The sequence below is a fragment of the Biomphalaria glabrata genome, chromosome 5, assembly GCF_947242115.1.
Source record: "Biomphalaria glabrata chromosome 5, xgBioGlab47.1, whole genome shotgun sequence".
In the NCBI taxonomy this organism is placed as follows: Eukaryota; Metazoa; Mollusca; class Gastropoda; family Planorbidae; genus Biomphalaria; species Biomphalaria glabrata.
In genome coordinates, this window is record NC_074715.1 from 10,023,812 (window position 1) to 10,046,780 (window position 22,969).

At 33.8% G+C, this 22,969-nt stretch overlaps 1 protein-coding gene across 5 annotated transcripts in view; it reads right to left on the reverse strand.

The window, feature by feature from the left end:
• The window catches only part of LOC106075751 (multiple epidermal growth factor-like domains protein 10), a 34,933-nt gene that overhangs the window by 9,221 nt on the left and 2,743 nt on the right, over positions 1-22,969 (reverse strand). For 2 of the 5 annotated variants that reach the window (XM_056029086.1, XM_056029085.1), the window contains exons 2-13: positions 21,901-21,936; positions 15,819-15,950; positions 14,809-14,976; positions 12,641-12,832; positions 9,343-9,552; positions 7,623-7,829; positions 6,021-6,155; positions 5,250-5,387; positions 3,605-3,739; positions 2,849-2,986; positions 2,565-2,702; positions 2,091-2,228 (exon numbers count right to left, since the gene is read on the reverse strand). In XM_056029086.1, the coding sequence (XP_055885061.1) occupies positions 2,091-2,228; positions 2,565-2,702; positions 2,849-2,986; positions 3,605-3,739; positions 5,250-5,387; positions 6,021-6,155; positions 7,623-7,829; positions 9,343-9,552; positions 12,641-12,832; positions 14,809-14,976; positions 15,819-15,950; positions 21,901-21,936 (1,767 nt within the window). The remainder of the gene's footprint in view (positions 1-2,090; positions 2,229-2,564; positions 2,703-2,848; positions 2,987-3,604; positions 3,740-5,249; positions 5,388-6,020; positions 6,156-7,622; positions 7,830-9,342; positions 9,553-12,640; positions 12,833-14,808; positions 14,977-15,818; positions 15,951-21,900; positions 21,937-22,969) is intronic. The other 3 variants (XM_056029087.1, XM_056029088.1, XM_056029089.1) reach the window with 3 other exon arrangements.

A 22,969-nucleotide genomic window follows, 5' to 3' on the forward strand; every position in this document is an offset into this window, starting at 1 on the left:
CTAGAAATTGGAGGATTGTTGGGAATATTTACCAAAAAGAGACAAGAAAATGACTCGGTTGTAAAGCTAGCTACAATGTTGCTCATATTCTAAGCACAGAAATGAAGCAAAACCTTGCTTATATTTTAAGTATAGAAATGAAGCCATCTTCTGACGCGGGAAAAAAAAAGATACATTTCAAATATCCCATTAATTAATAAAGCACAGGATCTACGGATTCAGGTCAATATCGTTTTTGTAGGCCTACTTTTTGTTCATGTGGCCCGCGACACGAGTGTCGGAAATAAAAATGGCCCGCAGGTCAAATTAGGTTGGGCATCACTGTAATCAATTTGAACAAGATTTACATCTATAATCTCTTAAGCAAATAGCTTATCTTCCTAAAGCTTAAGGGTGCAGATTTATTTATTATGTAAGCAGTAGTATCACATTAAGAAGTGAATAAGATGCTAACAGCATAAGCGCACTTTAACCCAGTAGTAGGCCTACAAATCCTCATCATAGTATTGGTTTAGCTCTAGGAATTTAAGATTAAACGTGTAAGGTGATACGAGTTCTAGTCTAGTTCTAGATTCTATTTCTAGAGTCTAGTCTAGATTATAGATCTAGTCTGGATTCTAGAGTTAGATCTAGATCTTGCATTCTTAAAAGGACCTCAGAAACAAAACAAAAAAAGCAAATGTAATTTTTGTATGGCCTTGTGTCAAGTTAAGAAATTATAATCTCATTGCAATGAAAATATATTTAACATTATCATTTTCTCATATAGCTTGTAGATTGCTTAACTTAAATTACCTAATATAATAATAATATACTAATGTCACATATTGTCTAGTTAGACTTAACCCTAACAATAACCATTTTTATAGCTTAATAGTTCAACACATAGTGTCTACATAAGTAAGCTTTGGGCAATATTGCATATCTGGCCTTGGCTGGTTATCCAAGAAAGAAAAGAAAAATTAGAATTGAAACTCTAATTTCTTTGCAGAGATACCCAAACATAAAAAGGTCTTCGAGAGTCAACCCCAAAATATTGTCTTAAAACTTCTTGAAAGTATTGTAGTTCCTGATATATTTATGTAGTGAAGAGGATTAAAAATATGTCAAAATATGACTTTGATGACTTACTTTGATGACTTACTTTGATGACTAACTTTGATGATTTACTTTGATGACTTACTTTGATGACTTACTTTGATGACTTACTTTGATGACTTACTTTGATGACTTACTTTGATGATTTACTTTGATGACTTACTTTGATGACTTACTTTGATGACTTACTTTGATGACTTACTTTGATGACTTACTTTAATGACTTACTTTGATGACTTACTTTGATGACTTCTTACTTTGATGACTTACTTTGATGACTTACTTTGATGACTTACTTTGATGACTTACTTTAATGACTTACTTTGATGACTTACTTTGATGACTTAATTTGATGACTTACTTTGATAATATACTTTGATGACTTACTTTAATGACTTACTTTGATGATTTACTTTGATGACTTACTTTGATGATTTACTTTAATGACTTACTTTGATGACTTACTTTGATGACTTACTTTGATGACTTACTTTGATGACTTACTTTGATGACTTACTTTGATGACTTACTTTGATGACTTCTTACTTTGATGACTTACTTTGATGACTTAATTTGATGATTTACTTTGATGACTTACTTTGATGACTTACTTTGATGACTTACTTTGATGACTAACTTTGATGACTTACTTTGATGACTTACTTTGATGGCTTACTTTCATGACTTACTTTGATGATTAACTTTGATGACTTACTTTGATGACTAACTTTAATGACTTACTTTGATGACTTACTTTGATGACTAACTTTGATGACTTACTTTGATGACTAACTTTGATGACTTACTTTGATGACTAACTTTGATGCGACAAGAAAAAGTAACTAACAGTTAGCTCATTGCGTAGTTTAGTGTTAACTTTTAAAAAAAAAATTTTACATAACATATTTGTGTACATGCTTGTCTAAAAATAAGAAAAGATTAAATAAACTTTTATATTATTGTAATAATATTTTGGTCACTTATAAACCTACCTAAGGTACAGTCAGGATAGTCACTGTATCCTAAACATCCTCTGTCACACAGACCAATTTTACTGTCACAAGACGAATTGAAACAATGATTGCTGCATGTGTTACTGCAGTTTACACCCCAAGTTCCTGGTCTGCACGCTAGAGAGATGAAACAAATATGAACTTGTAAAAAAAAAAAATTACTTTCTGTATGGAGATAATATATCCATTTAAAAGTCCTTGAGAGTCTACTTTTTAAAACTTCTTTAAAAACTTATAGTTACTGATATAGTAATGTAGAGAAAAGGGGATAACATATATGTCAACATATAAACTGTGCCTCATCGAGAAAAATAAAGTAACTGTTAATTTATTGATTATTTTAGTGTTTCTGTTTTAAGTTTTACATAACATGTTTGTGTATTGTGCACATGCTGGGCTAAAAAATAAGAAAGGTTTAAATTAACTTTCATATTAAAGTAATAATTAACCTACCTAAGGTACAGTCAGGATAATCACTGTATCCTAAACATCCTCTGTCACACAGACCAGTTTTACTGTTACATGATGAATTGAAACATTGATTGCTGCATGTGTTACTGCAGTTTACACCCCAAGTTCCTGGTGTACACGCTAGAGAGATGAAACAAATATGAATTTGTAAAAAAAAAAATTACTTTCTGTATGGAGATAATATATCCATTTAAAAGTCTTTGAGAGTCAACCCCAAAAGATAGTTTTTATTATTGTAATAATATTTCTGTCACTTATAAACCTACCTAAGGTACAGTCAGGATAGTCACTGTATCCTAAACATCCTCTGTCACACAGACCAATTTTACTGTCACAAGACGAATTGAAACAATGATTGCTGCATGTGTTACTGCAGTTTACACCCCAAGTTCCTGGTCTGCACGCTAGAGAGATGAAACAAATATGAACTTGTAAAAAAAAATATTACTTTCTGTATGGAGATAATATATCTATTTAAAAGTCCTTGAGAGTCAACCCCAAAAGATAGTTTTAAAACTTCTTTAAAAAATTATAGATAATGATATAGAGAAAGGGGATAACATATATGTCAACATATAAATTGTATTATTTCGAGAAAAATAAAGTAACTGTTAATTTATTGATTATTTTAGTGTTTACATAACATGATTGCTGCATGTGTTACTGCAGTTTACACCCCAAGTTCCTGGTTTACACGCTACAGATATATATATGTTATATAATGTTATTTATGTCAATGTTCCATCATTCTTGTCAGATATTTTTTTAGAAAGAATATCAGATTATAAATTCTCTGGCTTTAATACATCAAAAGCATTACTGGTGTATTATAGTAAGGAAACTTACTGCTTTATTTGAAGATTATGCATTTGCAAAATGATCCTTTCGATGTTAGTATTTAAGATTATCCACTGTAAATATTTTATTCCGGTTGAGAGTATATGTACTTATTATTTAGTGCGAATTTATGCCAACTGTAAAAAAAAAATATGATTAGGTTAAGACAGTATAATAAATCTTACTTATCATGCAGTAAGAAGGATCATTAGCAACAACACATCCTTTGTCACACCACCCTGTTTTACCATTACATGAGAAGTCAACACATCTGTCGCACGTATTGATGCAGTTCAAACCCCAGAAGCCTGTTTCACACTCTGAATGAAGAAAGAAAGAGAATAACATTTGAACCTTCACTATAATAGTTTAGATGATGAGTTACTATGTGTATATTCACTTATCGATATCAAGTCTCCTGGAAAATGTTTTTAGAGCCATGAACAAAAAAGTCAAAACACTTTTAGTTATGAAAAATAAAATATCTTGTAAAACACAGCCTTCAACTCATTACAATTTGTAAATAAACATTGTAAAAATAACAACTGAAACTGAAATATAAAAATATATACTCTACAAGAAGCTTATCTAAAGGGAAATGACTCTGTTCTTAAAACTATATCTACCAATAATTTACAAGCTATTTCCCGTATTCCATATCAAACAAATTACCAATATTTATTTGACTAATTGAGCATTTTTGTTTATTGATTCATGTTTTCTTAGGTACAATAAATAATTGTTTAAAATATCAACTTGATCGGAGAATGCTTGAGGGAGAAATAGCGTTAACAGTTGTTTCTGTGGACTAATCACAACAAATTAGTGAATTCTTGAGTATAAGTTTCACTTGTAGCTATGAAACAATATAATGAATTACCAGTAACTGCCTTATTGGTTACTTTTTATATTGATTCATGTCTTGTTTATGTCAATGAATAATTGTGCGAAGTTTCAGCTTGATCCAAGAATGGGTGTGGGAGAAATAGCACGTTTTACCAGACAGAGTGAGTTGATCATAGCTTTGTAAAAAGTACGTTGATCAAGTATTTCCAAGACCGACACTTTGATTGTGATTATGCGCCTCATAACAACTTAAAACATGATTACGTGAACATTGAAATTCTGACGATATCCCATAGTTTCTCTTGTGTCCTCTTTATATAGATAAAACTCAGTTAAATAAGCGTTGGTTGGCTTATGTAGATAAAACTTGGTTACATTTTTGTTGGACAGGTGAGCAAATTAACCTTTCAACGTTTGTGGGAATTTGTTTACTTTTGCACACACATCTACAAAGTATTGCCTTCTCATTTGACTATTCAATAAAACTAACATTCAATTATGTGTTTTACACAAATTTCCACTACTACACGTTCCCTATAGCTGTGATTCCGATATGACACAACCTAAAGGGTCAAATGAAGCACAATCTGGGTGTTTTGAACGTGCAATAATAATAATAATTAATAAGCTTAAAGATCGCTCCTATTGCAGCCTAAGCATTGTATAGTTAAACCTAATTTAAACAAATAAATCTTATTTAAATCTGCGTCTATGGCTTTATTGTGCTTTATTTTAAAGACTTTTACATTGTCATTATTTTGGATTTTATAGACCTTTTGGATTTGTTGACCTCAAAGCTCAAAGCAACTTCAGAGAGTCAGTTATTCACGAATATCTAAGCATCTCTTATCTAATAAAAAAAAATACATTTTAACATTACTTTTAGCAACAATTATTTTTTTTACTAATGCACTAGATAAGTGATTTACAAATTCAGACCCGCGGAAAGCGGGTCATATTCTGCTAGTATCAGGTTTAAATTACCCAAAGTACAGTCTGGTGGATTACTGTATCCAAGACATCCTTTGTCACATACTCCAGTATTTCTGTCACAGGATGAATTAAAACAATGATTGCTGCATTTCTTCGTACAGTTTAGACCCCAGGTTCCTGCTTCACATGCTAGTGAGATTTGAAAAAAATTAATAATGCATTTATTAAAGCATTGTAAAATGCAGATTTGAACATTTTAAATGTTTTTTTAAGTGAGCATTAAATTGTGAACAAAAAGATGATTGTTTTACATTTAAAATTACGAAGCTTATTATTTTGAGATCTTAATATTTTAATCTTGAAACATCAAAAGAAAAATTCATGGATATTTGGACTGGACATTTCGACAATGAAACAAAGAGATACACTTATTTTTTAATTTTGACCAAGCTTATATCAACTCACTCTGTCTGTCTAGTAAAAAGGCAGTTCACGTTAGTTCTCCTACAAATAACATCAGATCAAGTTGAAATCGTGCACAATTATTTATTTTACTCTGCAAAACAAAAAACTAATTTTAAAATATAACAAATTAGTTACTTAACTATTGGTAATTAGATATCTTGTATGGTATCTCGAACAACGGAAAGAAAGTGTGCTTGACTGATGTGATCATGTTATAAGGTGAATTAGCCCGTTTTACACTTTGTAGTTCGCTGCTATAAAGTTTGAAGCTAACTATATAAGGGAAATGTGTGACACAGCATTACCTGAAGGGATAGAAACAATATCGATATTGAATGCTACATTTTTTTAATTTACCTTTTGCACACCTTGGTGGGTCACTATATCCGAAGCAGCCATCATTGCACAGACCATCGTCAAAGCGGCACGTGGTAGGGCAGCTTTTATTGCATGTGTTTTGACACTGTACACCCCAAGTTCCTTCATTGCAGTCTGATAAAAAGCAGAAATTTAAATCTATATAAATATCTATCATTTTTTTTGTTTGTTTTTCACACTGCCTCTCAAGATTTGTTTTTAATATTAGAATTCTCCCTCAAATGCCTCTTGCCTTTACGTAAGCACACTGAAGTAATACTGTTGGATATATTTTCAGTTTAGTAAAACAAGTAGAACAAAGATAAAACAAACACAAACTCCTTTGTACATATAACTTGACTAACATATAGTAATGGCAGTCAATAACAATCATGTTGATATAACATAAAAATAATACAAAATTGTCTCTTTCTGAAGTCGCTAAAGAAAGTGATTAAATGCTAAACACTGTCACAGTGAGTTCTCGTTTAAGTGTTAAAATGTGAAGATAACTTGAGGCTACTATAGTGTTGTGTAGATCAGACAATGCTTTTTTAGTACTTGTTTTATTGAAGCCTTTCATATCTGATCTTTATTAGACACTCAAAAAAACGTCCTGTATTGCCGGTGATTCTTATATAGACTCTAAATATCTTTACAAATTCACATTATGAATATCCTTTAATTAAAAATACAAAAACGTGAATTCAGAAACTAGAAATCACATACAATGTACATATTGGAGTAAATGAAACAGTACAAGTTCAATATCTTCTATAAAATTGATTCAAACAAATGTATTAATTCTACAACACAAAATTATGCGAATTATCTCTCTAAGTTTAGTCTACAAACTCTAATCTACAAGCTTCCTCTAAGAAATCTTGTCTACAACTGACGCTAAAACAACTTTCCGGCAAACCACGCTTCCATGGACGTCGTAGCTTTTACCAGGGCCGGTCTTAGACCACTGTAACCTATGCGGTCGCAGTGGGCACCGCGCTTTCATAGGCCCCGCGCTAATTCAGGATGTAAATATTAAATTGCAAAATATATACGAAAAACTCCTCTAAATCTCCTGACTTTATTAAGATCTCCTGAAAACTCTTTAAAATCTCCAGAAAAATAGACACAATTGTCATTTGTGGGTGTCATTAATTGCGGAAATAGCCAATCCTACGAGTGATAAAAGGAAAATAGGCATTGTCAGCATTCATGTAATAATCGGGCGAATTTATACCTTTATCGAAATTCCAATACTTTATTTACTTTTATAGTCACTAGCATATAAATATGCCATTGGTTACAAGGTTCGTAAAGTACAGATCGCAATTTTTAACTTAGTAAAGTCGATTTTTTTTCTTACACAAAATCTTAATTTTCACTTATTATCCTTATTCCCACACAGACTAGGCCTCACGCAATCAGTTTCGCATAGGGCCCCGCAATTGCTAGGACCGGCCCTAGCTCTTCCGTTAAAGAACCTTCTAGAAACCAAGACGGAGCTGAATGCTAAGGTTGCTGCAGTTAAAATTAGATGCAGCTAGTCCGCTACGTGATGCTTAAACGTATCAGCAAATTAAAAACAGAAATTGCACTCACCTGAATAAGCTAAGACTTCACACAGTAAAAGTATTTGATTTGTATTTGTCCCCGAGTTTGTCACTGAAAATGTAAATGCTTTAGTAGGGGTAGTATACCAACTGACAGAGCCGTAATAATTATTTGAAGGCCCTGTAGGCGTGATGTATACGTTGTACAAAGCATTGTAGATATCAAATTTTTTAATAGTGAAATATCTGGATCCACCTGAAATAGAAGGGAAAAAAATTGTCAAACGCGAACCAGTTCATATAGGTTCACATACACTATGTTCTGGAATATTGGTTAATCGGGGGGGGGGGGGGATTGGCTTATCGGTTAAGCGCTTAGCTAGGAATTTGATCCACGGTATTTTTAGTGTGCCCTTGAGTCCATCTAACGCTAATGGGTACTTAGCGATTGGACGTTGTGCCTACCACAAGACAGCCTGCTCGTTAACCGTTGGTCAAGGAAACTGATGGCCTTAACCTCATCTTCTTTGAAAATCGCGTGGTTTAAAATGGGAAACTTTTTATTGCTACACCAGACCTATTTATATATTTATAGATAATTTTCTTATAGATAGTGAGATGTTTACCAGAAATAAATGAAGTTTCGGGGGTTGTTTACGAGATAAAAACAAGGAAAGATATTTTTTTCTAGATTTAAACGAGATGTTTACGAGAAGTCAGAGGTTTACGAGATTAAAATGAAGAGTTTAAGAAATAAATGTAAAAGTTTTAGAGAATATAACTAAACTAGCCCGACATTACCTGAAATAATAATGAAATAATGATACTTTTATAGAGTTGGGCAACATTTTAATGAGATGTTTAAATTTTTTTAGGGCTATGATACATACGTTACGGTTTCAGTTAGTACCCAAAGAACATTTAAGTCAAGTTTTATAACGATTGGTGAAACGGTTTTGATTTCTATGCGGGACATTCATACATACGCCTTACTTTCCACTTGAAAATATAAAAAAGAAGATAGTTTACAATATTAAAAAAAAAGAAATGGAATGACTTGATATTGACTAAAACCACTTAAAAGTTAAATTTAGATGCCATTTGTCAATACCTCTAGTCAACTGGTACTTTGGAAACTAAAACTCTAACTCTCATGTGTCCAGCACAAGGCCCAACCGCCTTTACTAACTAAATGCATTAGAGATGGGTAGACTCAGTGGAGCTGTAAGAATCCCGTGTTTCAAAATTCTAATCTTCAGGATCCCAGGTTCAGAAGCCAAACGCTTAACCTCTCAACCACCTTGCCCTCTGGTGAAGACCGTAATATATGTTCTATGTCCGTCCCACAAACGAAACGCCCTAAAAACTTTAAACAAAAACAAAATGAGTAAACCCATTTCTACGCTTAGCTTTTATTTGATGACAAAATTTAGAAAATGCGAAGAGAGTATTCTCAATGTTCGACATAGATAGAAATCCAATACACTAGATCAGTAATATCCAAACTAAAGCCCGCAGGCCGCGGGTATATATCCTGCTAGTTCTAAATATAAGAACACGCCTGAATCTAAGAATGCACAGACACTACGTCAAAGATGCTACAGATAGCACCTGACAGGTTTTCTGTCCTGCTAAGGATTTGAAGATATGATTCTGGTCAAACATGTGAACAGCATTCATATCAAAACTGCATTTCTTTGCTTAAATGGTCTGTATAAATCTAACCATCCTTAATTGTATACAGAAAAAACAAAAAACAAATTACTAACCAATTGAGTCGTTAACAAAAAAGTCGACCTGCTTGATAAGGAACGGAGTTTTTAGTACAACCTGCCAGGTAGTGCCAGCGACCCCATCGTCGTTTCTGTTACATGTAATTGCTTCATCTGTTGCTTGGGGGTATTGAGGCAAGCCTGTGTCTATTCCAACTATATCTGAAGTACTATAATAGACGCTCTGTTTTGTTGCCACGTTCTGACCTAGTGTAGAATTTATGTTTCTTAATTATCTTAAGTGTATTACAATGATTTGTATTGTAGTGTGAACATATATTAAGGATATACTGCTGCAGGGTTGAAAGGCTTTATGTAAAATATCAGAAGCATGCATAAAGGTAGCGGCGTAGTTAGGGATTTGGGGGCCCGGGGGGATAAACCTCTTTGGGGGCCCCCTTGCATTTTGACATTCGACATCATGACATGAGATAATGTACGCAAATATATAAAAGTCCAAAATCAAACTGGTACAGTATATCACTTAAATTAACAAAAAAATATCACTTAAATTAACAAAAAAGAATCATTAAGACTTATTTAATGAGTAATACTATTGATTATTAGCTAAATAGTGTACAAGTGACATATCTCAATTCATATGGCTTCGCGTCATGCATTCTGTGCATCAAAGGCATCTATAATATCATCTACATCGATACTGTCTATTATTTGTGGTTCCACTGACATTAAAGCCATACTGCTAAGCCTTATTGCGTCATCGTGCTCCTGAGATAGTTTTTAATTCACTTGAGCTTTGAGAATGATCTCTCACATGACGTAATGGAAATGGCCTGAGTTAGCGGTATTCGGAGGAGGTGGCAAGGTTTAAGCACACATCATTACCATATGAAGCCTGCTTCCTCAATATGTCTGTTGGTGATTATATTACTAGTTTGTTGATGAAAAGTGCTCATGCATCAATGACATCATTGAACAAGACATTTACCTTTATTTGCAAACAGGAAAAAATAATACAGTTTGTCACAAGCGTGTCATCATCCAACAGGTGTCTTGGTTCAAGAAAAAAACCAAAGGTGTCCATTTTTCCAGCTTTTGGAATCTGCCCGTCATATCCATATGGAATCTGTCCAGTACATCTGTCGCAACACGTTTGAATTGCAGTTCTATTGACAGTCCTACACCAAAACTTAATTTCCCATCAAGTCTTTTCTTTCTTCTGGTAGTTTTGATTACAGGGAATTCATAGCATTCACTACCCTCTTTTGCTTTTTTGATGGATTGGATTTGTGTCAGTTTCTCATCATTTTGCAGAAAACATGAAATGATTTAAATTTCTTCTGCAGTGCAGTCCAGACTTTTTTAGTTTAATTTGGCGTAGGAGTTTTGACCAGAATTCCAGATAGGCAAAAAAAAATTAATTTCCCACTGCATGAAGAAGATTCTTTGCACTACTTCTAGTGTCCATTCTTTCAGTTGTAGATTCAGAACGTTTCTCCAACAGCTTGATGGCTTTGTCGAGATGCAAGGAAACCGCGAACCTAGCTTCTTCTCTTGTATTACTCTTTTTTAAAACTTCCGGTTTCGTCTTCTTTCAGTTAGGCCCATCTATGAGGTTAATTAGAAAAAAAAGTTGAATAATTCATGTACAGTTCCAAAAAAAGGTTACAATAGTGGGATCTATCTCAGCAGGATGAGAGTAAATGTCGCAATTCCGAAATGTTGCCTTTGGTTATATGTCTTACAGACAGACCAGAAAGACGGCAACTCATTGTTACATTATTATTTTAGGTTTAACCTCTGCGCCACGCGGTTTTGTAGCCCCACTCTGGTCAACTCGGCATAGGGGGAAGTTCCCATAGAAAGAATAACACTTTTTTTCCGTAAATTAAAAATATGCCATGATTGTGAAATTTTCTCTGACGAAGACACATACATTTAGTTTTTTTTTATTCATTTTTCCACCTTTGCAATTCATTCTCTATAAGAACAGTTTTTTATTTTATTTACAAAACCTTGTTTCCATTGGATTGAGGAAATGGGAGAGTAATAAGTGTGAAGTTTAATTCTGAAATTTAAGAAGCCAAACCCTAAAATGATCAAAATTCTAGCATCATTAAGAATAACTATTAGATCTGTTATACAAGAGTCTGTACATTTTGCTTCTAGGTTAATTAGTGTAACCTTAAAATACTCGCCATTTAAATTTAGTATTAGTAAAGGTAACAAGATACCTGGAAATTACTGTAAATCATTTTACAGTTTTATTTGTGGCAACAAAGAGAGAAATATTTTTAATTCTTGCTGCAAGCACATGTTTGATGTCTTTTGAAAGGAAAATAAATATATTGAAGAATTGCGTTTTAAAATTAAAGACTAACTTTAAAAAAACAACAACTTTGATCTCTGTGGGAAAAAAATATTGTTAAAATGTCAAAAATTCAACTTACTGATAGACCAAGATCTAGGTTTAGTCTTTGTTATAAATTTAATCACTAAATGTTGAAAAAAAAGACTACCCGTTGACACTATTTATCAATTAAATTCATGTATTTACAAACAAATTTCGGACACTCATTTGGATACCCCATTTGAGAGGGGGCCCAAGGGGATCTTCAAACTCTCCCCCCCCCCCATCCCCCAATCTAGCTAAGTATATATAACAGAGAATAACAACAATAGTGGGCATATTACAATCAGAACAGTGTTTCTTAAACTTCGGCAAAAGTTGCTGGCCTTGGCAGCGGTGCTCGGGGTGACGCCGCAACGCTAAGCGTCTACTTGAATTCTTCTCTGCCAGAAACGCATTCTCGTGGACATCTACAGCTCACTATTCATGCTATTAAAAAAGGCAGGTCAAATTTAGTAAAATAAAGTAACGTGCCGATACAGAAATGTGAGCGACTAGTAGTGTAAGTATATCTATTTATATAGGGTCCCTAATGGTCTTTTATAACTAGTTAAAATATCGCTCGACCTGGGTGGCCGCGTTACTATATCAGAAATGAATGTCTTGAGTACTGTTAAAAACACATATGTCTTCCGAAATGTAGCCATGTCGCGGTTGATCGTCGCCACACGTCACGGTTTCCTGCTCGTCTCTCTCTGGCTTTGTTACGCCCATCCGTGTCATCACCAGGTACATAACACTGTTCTCTCTTTATATCATTGTCGGAGTGCTACTCTATGGTAGCACCGGATCGGCCAATACTATTTTTTCTACAAGGATTTCCGCTAGGGTGGTGGCTCCTTGGTTTGGTCTTGCATACGCTTCAGTCCATTTAGTAAAAAAAAAAAGTCGATGGTCGTCTAACCAATTTAAAAAAAAAATTACCTTTTAATATCCACAAGGAGCACAGTCTTTGTATAGCTTCGCCTTCTAATATCATACGGCGTACAAAAAAATTTTCAACCAAAATATGGATATCGACAATTTCATGTTGAACTATATATCTTTCTTTGGAGGTTAAAACTGCAGACTGATTTTGTTTGTCTAGCAGGGTAATCTTTAGGCTGTAGAGTAGGTCTGAAGATATATATATATAAGGGAAACAAAAAAAATAAAGAAAAAAGTTCTTAAAAAATCAAGTGTGTAAATTGTACATTGTAATGTTTTTTTGTTTATAAAATGAAAGAAACATGGCAACAATATTGAAAAGAGCTTCAAAAATAACATAGCTTTTCTACGGGGGAAAATATTCAAACGTACAACTATTTCTCTCAATAATGCACGTTTTTTCTGTTTTTTTTTTTAAATTAAATTAAATAATTATTTACCAATAATTTGTTAATTTTTTTATTATTTTATTCTTAGGTACAATAAATACGTGTTTAAACTCTGAACTAGATCCGATAATGAGTGTGGGAGAAATAACGTGTACAAGTTTTATTACCATACAGAGAGACAGAGTAAGTTAATAGAAGCATAGACGCAACGAAATTAGTGTATATAAAATTTCATTTTACATTGACAAACGATCTAAAAATAGTACCAGACAGACAGAGTGAGTTAATATAAGCTTTGATAAATTGTCACAGTAAATATGAGATATATTTGTCTAGATCTAAACTTTCTTTTTAATAGCGTCATTATATTTGACTGTACTTCAGTGTTACAGCACTTCAGTGTTACAGCACTTCAGTGTTACAGCACTTTGTGCGAATTTCCTCCAACTAGTACCACTAGCTTTAGCTCAGTCGGTAGACCATTAGACGGTAAATCGCTGGGTCAGGATTATAATTTACAAATCGAGCGAACTTTTATTTTAAACAGCGTTTTTCGCACAATTTCATTTTAATAATTTGGTGTACATAAAAATAAGACATGCGAATTCTAATCTATATTTAAATATCTTGATTTACACGTTAAATCATCTCTGTCTAAAGTTATCTTCGCGATCATAACATGGGCGTAGCCAAGGTTTTTTTATCGGATGGGGGGTTTGGGGGGGGGATTTTTCTCCCCCCCCCCCCACCCCCCGCTAAAAAATTCATATGTGCATGCGTACATAATTAATCCCTTCATTCTTTCGGAAAACGTTTATTGTACCCTAGAATAGGTTCTTCCTGGAGTTAGTGGAAAAATTGTAGACTCTCCGCCATTGCCAGCATAGGGGTATGGGGAGCGCTGTGAGCTTCCCCAGAGCGGGACTAAGCCCCGCCTCCAAGCACTATTTCCAGTATTAAAAGCCAACAAAATTCATCTTCTGAGTTATCTACAGTGCATCAGTGGCGTCACTTGGGGGTGCGGGGTTATGGTCCGCACCGGGTGACACTCGTTCGGGGGGTTGGGAGGGGGGAGGGGGAAACACCCAAGGGGAAAAAAATGCACTTTTGGAATAACTGACAATTAAAAAAACTAAGTGTTATTAATATTGGAACATGTTATTCACATTTGACAAGTAGATCTTTATATTTTTTCTAAAATATTTCGACCAAACATCTTTATATTTTTTAAATGAAATTTTACAAATAGTCCAAAACGTTACATCATACTTTATTTTAAAAGCAGATGTGAACCCTTACTTTCTATCTGTCTGCGTTTGTATAAACACTGCTTTGATTTTTAACAAGGTTTTTATCGAATCTATTGAAATAGTAGCTAGTTTAGTAATATCAGGATGCCAACCATTCTTCAGGCATACGTAAAGTTGAATAGGAAAGTAAATAAGCGACAATTGACATTTCTGAAGATGATATAACTTCAGAAGTTGAATGTAAAAGAAACTCTAGCTAAGATGGAAATGTTAGAATGAATCAGTTGAATGATAAAGACCTCAATATTTTAGGGGGTAGATTTTCCAATTCCAATTCCAACCCCCCGGGCTACGCCCATGATATCCTCTTCTATTTACAAACGTCTATTTACAATTATTTTTAATTAGACATAGTTCCTTCTGAAAGACGTAGGTGGTTTAAAAATCATAAAATATAAATAAGTGAATAGATAAATTAAGTTATAATCAAATTGAAAAGATATATTTTTTTTAAATAAAAGTATACCTGGGTCCTGCGTGTGCAAACGAATCCATGGTTTATAACAAATATTTATAAAAGTTATAACAATTGCCTGGTTGCCAATAGCAACACAAGTATTCTCGTTGTTGTCATTTAAAGGGAATGTAAGATCGTCTTGAGACTGTCCTGTTGTAGCAGTGTACGTCACTAGACCTAGACCAAAAACATGACTGGTTATATATGTGACAGCCGAAAAAATAATAAGGCTGATATAGATACATAGATAAATAGATAGATAGAGAGAGAGAAAGAAATAGAGAGAGATATAGAGAAAAAGAGAGAGATAAATTGAGAGAGAGATATATGGATATACTCAAAATTTGTGTTTTTTGACAATGCTTACAAAATTAACTATAATTTATTTATCTATAATATAAAGCATAAAGCAAGGTATGTATGTATGTATGTAGAGCGTATGACCAATCTTTTGGTACTTACTGGAACCGTGACGTATGTGTAGTGGCCCTAAAAGAAACTTAAGACTTTAAAAAAAAAAGTTTCCAACTTTATGAAAGTATTACTATTTTATGAATTTAGGCCTTGTTTATATTACACAAGTTTGAGAGGATCTAGATCTACATTGTATATTTGAAACTATATGTTCCACTGATGTTTTTTTTTTACTTTCACAAATCAAAATACTAAATATGGTCTTTTGATTTCATTATTTAATTAAATTAATCTTTACTTGTATGTTTCAAAACCAATTTAACATAAATTCGCTCCTTAATCTGCGAATTTAGAAGTCATTTATAATCCCATTCATTCAAATAATCGGGTAGACTCGTTTAAATTGTACTTTATATCCATTCATCTCCCTTCTTTGATTTTAATAGCTAAATTTATCTCTTAAAGATGCTTTTAACAAATCGGGTAAGTTTGACATAGATATAAATTCAATCCACTTGATTAGTAATACACAAACTAAGGCCCGCAGGTCGCGGGTAATGTCCGGCTAGTATTTCATAAAAGCACAATTTTAAGACAACACTTACTATATTGGCACTTGTAACCAAACCAACCAACATCACATTGACCAGGACATTCACCTTCAGGGCTACACGTTTGTTGACAGCGACACTTATATTGACATTCAGGTCCAAACCAACCATTTTCGCACGCTTGGGCTAAAATAATGCATTAGAACTTCATTTATAGTTGAACTAGTTAACAATTAGACAGTCTCATAAGATTTAGCCTAAACACACTTTCATGGGCGCAAGGTTGCACTAGTGGATTGTCTTTGATTCTAAGTAACCAACTTTTAGCCATATTTATGCAACTTTTAATCTATTAACTTTTAAGTTACCAAACTGTTCAGAAGTGTATGATAGGTGTTGGGACACAGTTACTATACCGATGTGTGGCCAGCCGTGACACACGATCAAGTGTTGTGTACCTGGACAGTTAGTGGACTGGAACAATAGGTAATTATTGTAATATGGTTAATCAGGAGTTGATAGCTAATTATTGTAAGACGCCTCCTATCTGTGTCTTAAGCTGATAAGTCTAAACCAGTGATGCCCAAAATACGGCCCGCGAGCCAGATCCGGCGCGCGACGTGGTTCCGTCCGGCCCGTCGAAATGTCGTCACAAAGTGTAGAAATACTCCTTCTAAACAAACAAACAAAAATAATAAAAGTTTGGGCCCTCACTTTTTCTATGACGGACTGGTATCATGATTTTAACATTTGTGCGTTTATGAAATTGGAATATAGAATCTACCAGGAAAAGTGAACATATCTTTACTTTTTTGTTGAACATGGCAATAAGCTAACATATTTATTTTATATAGAAAGTGTGTCTGTCTACTAAAACAACAATATAAAAACGGCCTTGGCGGCTTTCTTGGTTTGAGTGGCAAATATAAGATCGTTAAACTACGCCTAGAGGTTGGAGGATCCATGGATCACAAAAAGAGACCACAAATAGAGACCACAAAAATGACTCGGTAGTAAAGGTACCGACACTGTTGCTCACATTTTAAGTAGAGAAACGAAGATGTTTTCTGATGTGTAAAAAAATATAATTGTATAATAACCTATTAGTTTTAGTATTAACTCTTTCTCTCAGTAATTATTTACCACATTCTGGTGGACTCAACGTTGGTATCGTCAGTTAGGAGAAAAAGAGTTAAATCCACAGGTTTCTACCAAAATAGTTTCAGAACGATTTGATTTCATTTTTGTAACTTTTCGCTCATGTGGCCCGCGAGACAAGTGTTGGAAATTAAAATGGCCCACGGATCGAATTAGGTTGGGCATCAAACGAAGGTAACACTCAAATGTCCATATCAATGAACACACGCAAAAGGATAAAAACAAATGCAGAAAATATTCGACGCTGATGAACGATGTCAAATAAGGCGTTTAGTACGTAATGAAGGGAACCGTCGAATGTCGCTAACTCAAATATCTACTCCAGAAACTAAAGCCGACCTCTCTCTAATGCTATCAAGAGTACTCTGATTTTGATTTCGTTACACATCAAAACCTGGTCATGGTTTTTACTAGTCGCGTCATTGTCACAAAGTAAAATTTTACCATTTTGATGAAACAAATAACTTCTAATGCAAAATCCCTAACAGTGTCCTAAAACCATATTAATTTTCATTCAAAGATTCGGCATTGGTCCAAACAATCGGCATTATAAGGTCACAATGGAAAAAACATCAATGAATCATTATGAATATATATATTTTTATTTATTAACTAACACATGACAACAGACACTAATCAGGATAAGCGTTCATCGCCAGCTTGTTGATTTCGACTAGAAGATTTTTATGAGAAAAGTTATCGAGAGTTTCGGCAGCCACAGGCTACGTTTGTAGTTTTCGGGAGTCACGGGCCGCTTGGATAAACTTAACAAAGTTTACAGTCGACAGTTGGTTCCATTGTTTAGTTTAATTCTGTCCCGTGAAACGATATTTACGGTGCACCTGGTATTGTCATTACAATCTTAATACTTTGCATATGTATTGATTTATGCAGTGTCCAGTCTCCCAAAGTGGAGTACGCGTACCTCCATGAAACGGGAAGATTTTGGAAACGATATGCATTGCGCCTCATTAAGTAAGCTGAATTTTTTTTAAAGATTCATTTATGGTGTTCTATTAAAAAAGTAAAATTGATTATCAATTAATTTTAATTCTTATTCTATAATATTATTTGATATTTTTTTTAAACAAACTTATAGTTTTTGTTATTATACTTCTTTAAAAAAATTCACAAAGATCGGGTAATGAATATGGATGTTTTTCATGATCAAAAAGATTATTTTTTTTTTACTATGAGATTTTTACTAGAAATGTATAAATTAATTCCGCCTACTTGAATGCTTATTTGAAAACGGAAAGTTAAGTCTTGGATGTACCAAAAGGTAGATACGGATTGATTATAAGTTTTCATAATTTCGGCTAAAATCATTTATAAATGTCTCAAAATATACGTTTCATTTGTGTGGTTTAAAAAAGGTAAGAATCGTCAAGCATTTTAACTCTCTGATATCTGCAACATCTTGTCTTTTCCAACTTCATAAAAGTACTAAGATTAGACAGACAAGGACAAGAACTATTTGCTAATTGTAGATAAGGACGACAGCTTGTTAATGAAGTTTATTTATAAAGATATTAATCTATTATTTGTGAAGATGTTAATGAATGTTATAAGCTTAAATATTTCATTAAAAATAGTTTCCTATCACGATAAGTCCACTACTTGAGTTCACATAAAACTAACAACTTTAAATTACAATCTTCAACCGAAACTTGACTTGTTTCTTCTACAGACTATTTGATCTAATACAACTAGTCTTACTACCTTAACTGCCTTACTCGACTTAAATTTCAACTCCAACTAACTTCTTCAAACTAACCCCTGTAGACTCCAATTCACTACTGTGGACTGTTCAATTAAAACCATATAGCCGTCTACCTTTCCTGACTACTTACCTGTAACTAACTAAAATCTCATTCTCTCATGCTACCTTATTCCAGGTTATACATACCTGTTTTTTACTATATTTACATATTCACGTTCTGTATATCATTAAATAAAAATTAAAGTCCAGTAAGTTCAGAATTTAGACTGTGACACTAAGCATATGCGTGTTATTGAAATGATTATCTGAAATCGATATTCTAGCTTGTATTATAATTATTATAATTATTATTTTTACTTAAATTCTATAAAAGTCAATAACGATAAAATATTGCTTAGTTTTGTTTTTTGTTGTTGTTGGTGGTGTTGTTTTAAAGTCTTTGACATTTTATTACTTTAGACTATCAAAACAAATTCATGCTTTCAATATTCTTCGATATAAGTTGGAGATTGTCTGGGGCCGCCACTGGCACACAAGCTCTATTTTCAATTATCCTATTTTTTTTAAACATATTTATTAAATCGAAAAATATTAAAGCGACCTGATAAATGTTTATTAATTCTAGGCTAAAATGTTTTTGCTGTGGCCATTGTCTTTCTTAAAATGTGCATTTGACTGTTTTCATTAAATGAATGACTACATACTCATTTGTAGTTCCTTCATTTTCTGTTCTATTTAAAATTAAAAATAAATAAATAAGGGGTTCTAGATAATAAAAGAATAAAAAATGTCATGCGCAAACTGTGGCTAAAATTAGCTGCTTTTTTATTTTGTTTAGTCACAGCAGATTCTGGTGCAATTTAAGGAGCAGAAAACTATACCAAAAATTATATATATATATATATATATATATATATATATATATATATATATATATATATATATATATATATATATTGTGACGAGATGTTAATTAGTTAACATTTGGCGCGTTTATTTAAGTCTAGGGGAAATTTTATTAATTTTATCCGGCTCACATATAAGATTTTGTACAGGCACACCGCAACTAACAGTAAGAACAGACCAATATTATACGTTTATAAATAAAATAATTTAATAAATAAAAGTTTACAAGAGATAAATGATTAAATAAAATTATAATTAAGAAAATAAAAGAAGTAAAGGTGCTAATATCTATAATAACTGTTCATCATGGATTGCTAATTATTGAGTGATTGGAGGAGAAGAATGTTCCTATGTCTGCTACTTATTTTTCTTAGCTGCTAGCCCGTGGGTCGTCTTCTGGCGGTCGAAGGACTGGCCCTCAGAAGGATGAGTCATCCGGCTCTGTCTTAGGACGTCGGCTCGAGATGTTCTCTTGGCTTTAGGCAAACTGGCTCTAGGGTGAGGCCGCTGCCTGTTTAGCAATAGAGATGATTGGTGCTGCAGACTAAGTTGTAGTGGGACGATCTCTCAGCTGTGATCTCTAGCTCGTAGAGAGCCGAGCTAACTCAACACCAGTTTATCTTCTGCTGCGAAGCTTTCTCTAATCTGTCGGCATTAGGCAATAACTATTGGGCAGTGGACAGTTTGGGCCGGATACTGGGCAGATGATACTGGGCAGTATAGGGTACTGTGGACACTGGGCAATATGTTAGGGCCAAGGACAGTAGGCAATGCCTTCTTGCTAACAGGTATGTAATTGGGGGGGGGGGGTGTATCTGGTGTGGTCTGCCTCGGTTACAGCTTTCTATGGAGATCTGGTAGTTGTAGCAATCGTGTGTAGTAGCCAGGGGTAGCAATCAGGGGTAGCAACCAGGGGTAGCAACCAGGCTGGGGATAAGACAGACAATTAGGAACCTCCTAAAGACATTGAGTAGGGATTCCCATATGCCTTGCAATCATTCAGATGTAGGCATTGGTATCAATCCCAATAGGGCATTTAAGACAATTAGTTATAAGATGTCAAAGCAGGCGCATATAACTCAATAACAAAAGGGTATAAGTAAGATAACCACAATAAATGTGCTATTGTACAATGTAGGATGATACTAGTCAAGATTCATCCATTAAATTTGATTACGACGATAAGTAATCAGTTACAGTAAAATGGGGAATGAGCATATTATATACTAAAGGATAAGATGAAAATAAAATATTAGGGATATGGCTACAGTAATAAGGGTTTGAAATAGCTAATCAAAATTACATTCATCCAAGGAACTATAAGTTCACAAGGGTGGGAGACATAATAACATGTATGAGGGATATACAACAGAAATAACTAATTTCACATGGGCTCTGTAAGTTTAGAGCACTGCGACCTAAGTTCTTAGACAGTACTTAGATTCACTAAAGGGTATTGTTTACATCAATCGCTAAAATACAGGAATGGATGAAACATAACAAATTAAATGTAATAACTATAGTTTCAAATGTAGACAACCATAGCGGCATTAATAATACTATGTGAAGATATAGCATCGACATAAAATAGTACAAGATACATACATAATAAAGTCATAATGTAATGACGGGGAACGTGGTTGTGTACTAATGTGTACTCACACATTCCTATAAGATAAAATGAGTATAGTAAAATGTTTACACTTACCCGTTTGTCCCTAATGAAATCTCACAACTAAACTTCCTAACAGAGGAGACTGTATGAATCCTAGCGGGCCTAATTTGGAATGCTTTGGTCTCTCTCTATATATAGATGGGACTTTTCGTTTAACGGGTGGGGAAGAAAGCTAGCTGATTTTCTCACCTGTATCGATGTACCGGAGATGTCAGGCGTCAGGTCAGATTTATGGTCAATATTCGTTGCCTACCGTGAGAGTAAAGTCTTAAGCGAATATGTATCTGTCCAGCCCGAGTGCAATGCTATTCTTAGAGCGATGTGTATCCTGCGGGGGGGGGGGGGGGGGATAGGTGTGAAAAGTTATTAGGCCGCGGAGCGACTTGTTGTGTGCTGGTCACCTGTCCAGCGGTCAATAATTAAAAGTTAGCCCTGGAGAGGCTAGTTAATGTTTTACGTCGAGATTCGTCCCGTGAGAAACGTGCGAGGGGGGATAAATCATACAAGAAATTAGTTATGGGTGGACAAGAAAATAATTGTTTAAGTTAAAAATTAAAGTTTCTCACGGTTTGCTGGGAAAAACTCAAATGAACTTTTGCATGCAAGTTTCGTATCGTCACATATATATATATATTAAAGCTTTTGTAAACAAGTAAAGACATACACTCTCTTACCTGCTTGTTGGTATGAATTGAGTACAGCGGAAGCAGCTGTATGAAGACAAAAAGAAGACATTTTTAAAACAGTTTAGCCTGAAAAAGGTTTTGTTTTAATTTTAAAGGAAAACGACATTTAGCAGTCGTTATTTGCGAGTCGTTGGTCGTTGACTGGTAGCTCTAAACTTCACAAAATATGTGTAGTCGTTTTCTGCTCTTGAAGCCAATTGGAATAAATCTTTAAAATACTTGTAAAAAAATCCGCTCCGAATCCGCATATGTATATCTCATAAGAATTATCAAGTAAAACAAAACAAAAATAGTTCTTGGCAAGAATATTTAACTTTTTGAAATCGTCTGACAGAAATATAGTCCAGTGACTTAACCTACTTAGGTTTATAAGTTAAAACTTCTTATTTAGAGTTATCTCCTCCCTTGATTTTTAGCTTAGGATTTAGAAATCGGTACGCACTTTACATTAGATTGTTTTAAATAATCGTATCTTATATAACTTCAAAAGAGATAATAAATAACTTTAAATTGTGATTCTGAATTAATAAAAGATACTGGATGTAACATCGTTATTTAGTAGCTTTTAGGAATTCGACTAGTCTAGCTTTTAGGACTTCGACTAGTCTGGAAGCACGGAGTACACTGATTATAGTGTTTAATATGTTTCACGTAAAAAAAAAAGGGTCTTCACTGGAATTGTGGGTAAAAAAGTCTTATTCTGAGAATCGACCACATGATCAGAAATCAGTCGACACCATGGATTTATAAGAAGACAGACGTACATTATTTATTGTGTAAAAAGCATGACTAGCTAGGTACTTGAATTGGTGTTTTTCAATCGGATAATATTATTGAATTCTGTGAAGTATCATATGTGATTTAATGATGGCTGAAATTGCCAGTTTACTATGTATTTCATTTTTTATGATCAAATGAATATTCTGTCTGCTGATCATGGCCTTGATCGATGAATTTTAATATTTGTAGTGCTGTACTATTTAGAGTAGACACACGCGACAACAAGTAATGCAATAGTTCAAGGGAAGGGAGGCAACTCTAATTACAGTAGACAACT